The sequence below is a fragment of the Homarus americanus genome, unplaced genomic scaffold (genome assembly GCF_018991925.1).
Source record: "Homarus americanus isolate GMGI-L3 unplaced genomic scaffold, GMGI_Hamer_2.0 scaffold25827, whole genome shotgun sequence".
Lineage (NCBI taxonomy): Eukaryota > Metazoa > Arthropoda > Malacostraca > Decapoda > Nephropidae > Homarus > Homarus americanus.
This window is the reverse complement of record NW_024738300.1, coordinates 7,511,869-7,521,087: the sequence shown is the minus strand read 5'-3', so window position 1 is coordinate 7,521,087 and position 9,219 is coordinate 7,511,869. Positions and strand designations below refer to the sequence as shown.

General features: G+C 56.4%; 1 protein-coding gene across 1 annotated transcript in view; it reads left to right on the top strand.

Annotated features, from left to right (window-relative positions):
* Positions 1 to 2,502: 2,502 nt before the first annotated feature.
* LOC121873958 (proline-rich protein 36-like) overlaps positions 2,503 to 9,219 on the top strand; it is a 10,239-nt gene continuing 3,522 nt past the window's right edge. The window contains exons 1-13 of the mRNA XM_042377837.1: positions 2,503 to 2,528; positions 2,941 to 3,115; positions 3,281 to 3,523; positions 3,648 to 3,877; positions 4,400 to 4,616; positions 4,880 to 5,125; positions 5,698 to 5,913; positions 6,114 to 6,640; positions 7,011 to 7,232; positions 7,351 to 7,650; positions 7,755 to 7,963; positions 8,112 to 9,046; positions 9,133 to 9,209. Of these exons, the coding sequence (XP_042233771.1) occupies positions 2,503 to 2,528; positions 2,941 to 3,115; positions 3,281 to 3,523; positions 3,648 to 3,877; positions 4,400 to 4,616; positions 4,880 to 5,125; positions 5,698 to 5,913; positions 6,114 to 6,640; positions 7,011 to 7,232; positions 7,351 to 7,650; positions 7,755 to 7,963; positions 8,112 to 9,046; positions 9,133 to 9,209 (3,623 nt within the window). The remainder of the gene's footprint in view (positions 2,529 to 2,940; positions 3,116 to 3,280; positions 3,524 to 3,647; positions 3,878 to 4,399; positions 4,617 to 4,879; positions 5,126 to 5,697; positions 5,914 to 6,113; positions 6,641 to 7,010; positions 7,233 to 7,350; positions 7,651 to 7,754; positions 7,964 to 8,111; positions 9,047 to 9,132; positions 9,210 to 9,219) is intronic.

The window sequence follows — 9,219 nt, the reverse complement described above, 5'->3', positions numbered from 1 at the left end:
AAATGTGTTGTGAATACTTTTTAACCTGTTCGTGGTGTTGCATACTGATTGAGTGATGAGTTTCCTATGCAGCGTCAACCTCACCAATCATCCTTGTTATTTCTGGACCATCCATCCAAGTAATTCAGAGCAGTTTTCAGTTAGTCTAATGGTTCCTCCGACCCTTGTGACACTCCTGCTTCGTGAGATTTATGTACTACAAGGCTCCTCTCACTGTGGCTGCTTCCGTTAAAGACTGAGCCTATCACACAGGTGGGCTGGTAGGGAACAGTGTGGACGATCTGAAGCAAAAAACCATGGAACGATTTTTTTAAAGCATGTTTGTACAGCTGGAAAACGCCTTCACACAAAGACTACACGAAAGTTTAATCATCCAACTCATAGCCTAGTAGATCTTTTATCAGAATTCATTCGTGTAATGTTAGAGTTTCAGTATTTTAACACATAATCTACAGTTTATAAAATGGCGGCCATCTTGAAAATGATAGCTATATTGGATTATTTTAAATGGCTCTATATCTATTTTTATTCAGCTAGTAAAAGTTTATATTCTCTGAAAATGTCACAATTGTTTCCTAAAGTGTGCACAATTCATTCACCATTTCCCATTTTCCTGGACTACCTCAAATATTTGGTGTTCGTACAACGTGAAGACCCGGAGTCACGGATGAGGAAATGGTCTCTTCTGTAGTGTGGGAAACATACATACATACATACATACATACATACATACATACAAAATAGAGTGTGTGGAACTCCTCTCCTCAATACAACCTGTTTTTATTAGCTCTCACTCACAAGTACTATCAGGGTGTTGTAATAAACTTGTCCTCATAACGGCAACCAGATACTCAAGTGTTCTTATGTTGGATATTCGTCGTGTGAATGTGTACCTGACTGGTGATGACTGTATCTAACTGGTCATGGGTGTATCTAACAGGTCATGAGTGTATCTAACTGGTCATGACTGTATCTAACTGGTCATGAGTGTATCTAACTGGTCATGAGTGTATCTAACTGGTCATGAGTGTATCTAACTGGTCATGAGTGTATCTAACTGGTCATGAGTGTATCTAACTGGTCATGGGTGTATCTAACTGGTCGTGAGTGTATCTAACTGGTCATGATGTATCTAACTGGTCATGAAATTATCTAACTGGTCATGAGTGTATCTAACTGTTTGTAGGTCATCGTCCAATCGTTTATTACTTCACCACCACCAGTTACCTTCTCCACCACCACCAGTTTTTATTCACCACCACCAGATTACCTTCACTCCACCACCTCCAATTACCTTCACTCATCAACAATTCCTTCACTCCCACCAGTTACCTTCTCCCACCTGCAGTTACCTTCACTACTACCAGTTACCTTCCTCCCACCACCACCATTGGGACTGATACAAATCTCAGTACCATGACCTGTTGCTGAGTACCGTGAGTGTTGCTGAGTACCTGACCTGTTATTGAGTACCATAAGTGTTGCTGAGTACCATGACCTGTTGTTGAGTACCTGAGGTGTTGCTGAGTACCTGACCTGTTGCTGAGTGCATGACCTGTGTGTTAGTACCATGACCTGTTGTTAGTACCATGAGGTGTGCTGGTACCATGACCTGTTGTTGAGGTACCATGAGGTGTTGCTGAGTACCATGACCTGTTGTTGAGTACCATGAGTGTTACTGAGTACCATGACCTGTTGAGTACCATGACCTGTTGTTGAGTACCATGAGGTGTTGCTGAGTACCATGACCTGTTGTTGAGTACCTGAGGTGTTGCTGATACCATGACCTGTTTGTTGGTACCGGCGGTGTTGCTGATACCATGACCTGTTGTTGATACCATGACCTGTTGCTGAGTACCATGACCTGTTGTTGAGTACCATGGGGTGTTGCTGAGTACCGTGACCTGTTGTTGAGTACCATGAGGTGTTTGCTGGTACCGCGACCTGTTGTTGAGTACCATGAGGTGTTGCTGAGTACCATGACCTGTTGTTGGAGTACCGTGAGGTGTTGCTGAGTACCATGACCTGTTGTTGATTCGCAAGGTGTTGCTGGAGTACCATGAGGGTGTTGCTGAGTACCATGACCTGTTGTTAGTACCATGAGGTGTTGCTGATACCATGACCTGTTGTTGAGTACCATGAGGTGTTGCTGAGTACCATGACCTGTTGCTGGTACCGTGGTGTTGCTGATTACCATGACCTGTTGTTGAGTACCAGAGGTGTTGCTGAGTACCATGACCTGTTGTTGAGTACCATGACCTGTTGCTTGAGTACCATGACCTGTTGTTGAGTACCATGAGGTGTTGCTGAGTGACCATGACCTGTTGTTGAGTACCGAGATGTTGCTGGTACCATGACCTGTTGTTGAGTACCATGAGTGTTTGCTGATACCATGACCTGTTGTTGAAGTACCATGAGATTGTTGCTGAGTACTGACTGTTGAGTACCTGAGGGTGTTGCTGAGTACCATGACCTGTTGGTACCATGGTATTGCTGAGTACCATGGTGTTGCTGATGCATGACCTGTTGTTAGTACCATGAGGTGTTGCTGAGTACCGCAGGTGTTTGCTGAGTACCATGACCTGTTGTTGCGTACCATGAGGTGTTGCTGGTACCATGAGGTGTTGCTGAGTACCATGACCTGTTGTTGAGTACCATGAGGTGTGGGGACCTGATTGCCTTCAAAACACACACACACACACACACACACACACACACACACACACACACACCCCGAAATTGTGCCTCATCGTCGACCTCCTCCTCCTCCTCTTCTTCCTCCTCCTCACTATAATCTCCTCCTCCTCCTCCTCTTCTCCTCCCCACCACCTCCCTTCCTCCCAATGTACCTATCACAAAGAGAATAGCAGGAAAGGTAGTGATCTTGCCGGGTACCACAACAGCCCTCAGGTACCACAACATCGCTTGGTTATCCTACAGCCCTTGGGTGCCACCACAGCCCTCGGGTACCACAACAGCCCTCAGTACCACTACAGCCCTTAGGTACCACTACGCCTTAGGGTGCCACTACAGCCTTGAGTACCACTACAGTCCTTGGTGCCACTACAACCCTTGGGTACCACTACAGCCCTTAGGTACCACTTCACAGTCATGGGTACCACTACAACCCTTGGGTACCACTACAGCCCTAGGTACCACAACAGCCCTCGGGTACCACTACAGCCCTTGGGGACACTACAGCCCTCCGGGTACCACAACAGCCCTCAGGTGCTGCCACACAGCCCTTGGGTATCACTACGGTCCTTGGGTACCACAACAGCCCTCAGGTGCCACTACAGCCCTCGGGTACAACTGCAGCCCTTGGGTACCACAACAGCCCTTAGGTACCACTACAGCCTCGGGTACCACAACAGCCCTCAGTTCCACTACAGCCCTTAGGTACAACAGCCCTCGGTACCACTACAGCCTCGGTGCCACAACAGCCCCTCGGTTTCCACAGCCCTTGGGTACCACAACAGCCCTCGGTACCACAACAGCCCTCAGGTACCACAACAGCCCTCGGGTACCACACTACAGCCCTTAGGTACCACTACAGCCCTCAGGCTACAGCAGCTCTCCGGAACCACTACAGCCCTCAGGTACCACAACAGCCCTCAGGTACCACTACAGCCCTTGGTACCACGCAGCCCTCAGGTACCACCACAGCAGCCCTCAGGTACCACAACAGCCCTCGGGTGCCACTACAGCTGGGTACCACTACAGCCGCGGTACCACAGCAGCCCTCAGGTACCACAGCAGCCCTCGGGTACCACAACAGCTCTCGGGTACCACTACAGCCTCGGGTACCACTACAGCCCTTGGTGCCACCACAGCCTCAGGGTACCACAACAGCCTCGGGTACCACTACAGCCCTTGGGTACCACTACAGCCCTCAGGTACCACTACACCCCGGTACCACAGCCCTCAGGTACCACAACAGCCCTCAGGTACCACTACAGCCCTCAGGTACCACAACAGCCCTCGGTACCACCTACAGCCCTCCAGTACCATGGCAGCCCTCAGGTACCACACTACAGCCCTTAGGTACCACTACAGCCCTCAGGTACCACAACAGCCCTCAGGTACCACACAGCCCTTGGGTACCACAACAGCCCTCAGGTACCACAACAGCCCTCGGGTACCACTACAGCCCTCGGGTGCCACAACAGCCCTCAGGTACCACTACAGCCCTTGGGTGCCTCAACAGCCCCTCGGTACCACTACAGCCCTTGGTACCACTACAGCCCTCAGGTACCACAGCAGCCCTCAGGTACCACTACAGCCCTTGGGTACCACAACAGCCCTCAGGTACCACCAGCCCTCAGGTACCACTACAGCCCTCAGGTACCACAACAGCCTCAGGTACCACTACGGCCTTGGGTACCACTACACCCCTCAGGTACCACTACAGCCCTCAGGTACCACTGCAGCCCTCAGGTGCCACAACAGCCCTCGTGCCACTGCAGCCCTTGGGTACCACAACAGCCCTCGGTGCCACTACAGCCCTCGGGTACCTGGCAGCCCTCCGGTACCACAGCCTCAGGTCACTGCAGCCCTTGGGTGCCACTACAGCCCTCAGGTGCCACTACAGTCCTCGGGTCCCCTACAGCCCTCAGGTACCACTACAGCCCTCAGGTGCCACTACAGCCCTTGGGGTACCACTACAGCCCTCGGGTCCCACACGGCCCTTGGGTACCACAACAGCCCTCGGGCCACACAGCCCTCGGGTACCACTAGCCCTAGGTACCACAGCTCTCGGGTACCACTACAGCCCTCGGGTACCACACGCCCTCAGGTACCACTACAGCCCTCAGGTACCACTACAGCGCTTGGGTGCCACTAGCCCTCAGGTACCACTACAGCCCTTGGGTACCACCAGCCCTCAGGTACCACAACAGCCCTCGGGTACCACAACAGCCCTCGGTACCACTACGGCCCTTGGGTACCACCAGCCCTCAGGTACCACAACAGCCCTCGGGTACCACAACAGCCTCCCGTTACCACTACAGCGCAGGCTTTACCAGCTACACTTGGTACCACTACAGCCCTCAGGTGCCACTACAGCCTAGGGTACCACTACAGCCCTCGGTGCCACTACAGCCTCGGGTACCACAACAGCCCTCAGGTACCACTACAGCCCTCGGGTACCACTACAGCCCTTGGGTACCACTACAGCCCTCAGTGCCACTACAGCCCTTTGGTACCACAACAGCCCTCAGGTACCACAGCAGCCCTCGGGTACCACTACAGCCCTCAGGTACCACTACAGCCCTCAGGTACCACAACAGCCCTCGGGTGCCACTACAGCGCATAGGTGCCACTACAGCGCGTTACCATGGCAGCCCTCGGGTACCACTACAGCCCTCGGGTACCACTACAGCCCTTGGGTACCACTACAGCCCTCGGGTACCACTACAGCCCTCAGGTACCACAACAGCCCTCGGGTACCACTGCAGCGCTTCAGGTACCACTGCGCTTGGGTACCACAACAGCCCTCAGGTACCACTACAGCCCTCGGGTGCCACTACAGCCCTCAGGTACTTCAACAGCCCTCGGGTACCACTACAGCCCTTGTTTCCACTACAGCTCTCGGGTACCACAATAGCCCTCAGGTACCACTACAGCCCTCAGGTACCACCTCAGCCCTTGGGTATCACTACAGCCATAGGTATCACTGCAACCCTTGGGTACCACTAGAGGCCTTGGGTACCCGCAGCCCTCGGTTACCACAACAGCCCTCAGGTACCACTACAGCCCTTGGGTACCACAACAGCTCTCAGGTACCACATGGCAGCCCTCGGTACCACTACAGCCCTTGGGTACCACTACAGCCCTCAGGTGCCACTACAGCCCTTGGGTGCCACTGCAGCCTCAGGTGCCACTACAGTCCTTGGGCACCACTACAGCCCTCAGGTACCACTACAGCCCTCGGGTACCACTACAACCCTTGGGTATCACTACAGCCCTCGGGTACCACTACAGCCCTTGGGTATCACTACAGCCCTTGGGTACCACTACAGCCCTTGGGTATCATTACAGCCCTTGGGTATCACTACAGCCCCGGTACCACTACAGCCCTCAGGTACCACTACAGCCCTCGGGTACCACTACAGCCCTCGGGTCCCCACTACAGCCCTTCCAGGTCCCACTACAGCCTCAGGTCCCCTGCAGCCTCAGGTACCACTACAGCCCTCAGGGTGCCCTACGGCCCTCAGGCTCACACGGCCCTCAGGTACCACTACAGCCCTCGTGCCACTACAGCCCTCGGTTCCCACTACAGCCCTCGGCCCCCACTACAGCCTCCGGTACCACTACAGCCCTCCAGGTACCACTGCAGCCCTCAGGTCCCTGCAGCCCTCCGGGTCCCCACTGCAGCCTCGGGTCCCTACAGCCCTTCCCGGGTCCCACTACAGCCCATTGGGTGCCACCACACAGCCTTGGGTCCCTGCAGCCCTTGGGTACCACTACAGCCCTCGGGTGCCACTACAGCCTCGGTCCCCTACAGCCCCTCGGTGCCACTACAGCCCTCGGGTACCACTACAGCCCTCGGGCCCCACTACAACCCTCAGGTGCCTACAGCCCTCAGTTTTTCACAGCCCTCAGGTGCCACTACAGCCCTCGAGTCCCCTACAGCCCTCAGGTACCACCTACCCCCTTCAGGTCCACTACACTGCCCTCGGGTCCCCACTACAGCCCTCGGGTCCCACTACAGCCCTCAGGTGCCACTGCAGCCCTCGGGTACCACTACAGCCCTCAGGCCTACACTGCAGCCCTCAGGTACCACCACTGCCCTCAGGTGCACCACACAGCCCTCCGGGCCCCCTACAGCCCTCAGGTATTTTTAGCCCTCGGGTACCACTACGGCCCTCGGGTACCCTGCAGCCCTCGGGTCCCACTACAGCCCTCGGGTCCCACTACAGCCCTCGGGTCCCACTTCAGCCCTCGGGTCCCACTACAGCCCTCGGTTTTGTACTCCCAGGTACCACTACAGCCCTCGGGTACCACTACAGCCCTCGGGTCCCACTACAGCCCTCGGGTCCCACTGCAGCCCTCAGTTCCACTGGCCTCGGGTGTCTACAGCCCTCAGGTCCCACTACAGCCCCAGGTGCCACTGCAGCCCTGGGTACCACTACAGCCCTTGGGTCCCTACTACAGCCCTCGGTGCCACTACAGCCTCAGGTCCCTACGGCCTCGGGGGTACCACTGCAGCCCTCGGGTCCCCCAGCCCTCAGGTACCACTACAGCCTCAGGTCCCTGCAGCCTTTGGTCCCAGTCAGCCTCAGTATTCACAGCCCTCGGGTACCACTACAGCCCTCTAGGTACCACTACAGCCCTCGGGTGCCACAACAGCCCTCAGGTACCACCACAGCGCATGGGTGCCACTACAGCTGGGTGCCACAGCAGCCCTCGGGTGCCACTACAGCCTCGGGTACCACTACAGCCCTTGGGTGCCTACAGCCTCAGGTACCACTACAGCCCTCAGGTACCACAACAGCCCTCCGGGTGCCACTACAGCCTTGGGGTGCCACTACAGCGCTTGGGTACCACAGCAGCCCTCAGGTGCCACTACGGCCTCGGGTACCACTACGGCCCTCGGGTACCACAGCCCTCAGGTGCCACTACAGCCTTGGTGCCACTACAGCTCTCAGGGTACCACAATAGCCCTCAGGTACCACTACAGCCCTCGGGTACCACTACAGCCCTTGGGTATCTGCCAAGCCCTTGGGTATCACTGCAACCCTTGGTGCCACTAGAGCCCTTGGTACCGCTACAGCCCTCAGGTACCACAACAGCCCTCGGGTACCACTCATGCCTTGGGTACCACAACAGCTCTCGGTACCACAACAGCCTCAGTTTTCCACTATAGCCCTTGGGTACCACTACAGCCCTCAGGTGCCACCAGCGCTTGGTACCACAGAGTCGTTGGTACCACTACAGCCTTGGGTGCCACTACGGCCTCAAGGTACCACTTCAGTCGTTAGGTGCCACTACGGCCTCATGTGCTACAGCCTCAGGGTACCACTACAACCTTGGGTGTCACTGCAGCCTCGGGTGCCACTGTTTGGGTTTACAGCCCTTGGGTATACTACAGCCCTTGGGTATCACTACAGCCCTTGGGTATCACACCACAGCCCTTGGGTGCCACTGCAGCCCTCAGGTACCACTGCAGCCCTCGGGGTGCCACACGGCCCTCGGGTCCCCACTACAGCCCTCGGGTCCCACTACATCCTCGGGTCCTACTGGCCTCGGGTACCACTGCAGCCCTCGGGTACCACTACAGCCCTGGGCCCCACTGCAGCCTCGGTACTTCAGCCCTCGGTACACCAGCCTCGGTTCCCCTACAGCCCTCGGGTCCCATGCCCTCGGGTCACTACAGCCCTCGGGAACCACTACCACAGCCCTCTGGTGCCACTGCAGCCTCGGGTCCCCTGCAGCCCTCGGGTCCCACACCACAGCCCTCCATTTTTACAGCCCTCCGGGTCCCACTCAGCCTCGGGTGCCACTACGGCCTCGGGTCCCTACGGCCCTCGGGTACCACCAGCCCTCAGGTCCCACTACAGCCCCTCGGGTGCCACTGCAGCCCTCGGGTCCCACCTACAGCCCTCAGGTGCCACCAGCTCCGGGTCCCCACTACAGCCTTCGGGTCCCACCGGCCCTCGGGTCCCCGACTACAGCCCTCGGGTGCCACTACAGCCCTCGCGGGTACCACTTTCACAGCCCTCAGGTACCACAACAGCCTCGGGTGCCACTACAGCTGCATGGGTACCACTACAGCGCTTGGGGTGCCACAACAGCCCTCGGGTACCACTGCCTTTCGGGTACCTACGCCTCAGGTACCACTACAGCCCTTAGGTACCACTCAGCCTCGGGTACCACTCAGCCCTCGGGTTTTAACAGCCTCGGTACCACTACAGCGCTTGGGTACCTCTCAGCGTTGGGTGCCTGGAACCCTCAGGTACCTCAGCCCTCGGGTACCACTACAGCCTCGGGTACCACAGCAGCCTCGGGTGCCACTGCAGCCCTTGGGTGCCACTACGGCTCTCAGGTACCACAATAGCCTCAGGTACCACTACAGCCTCATTGGGTACCACTAGCCCTTGGGTATCACTACAGCCCATGTGTACGCTACAGCCTTTGGGTGCCACTAGAGCCCTTGGGTACCACAGCAGCCCTCGGGTACCACAACAGCCCTCGGTACCACAACAGCCGTAACTTCTA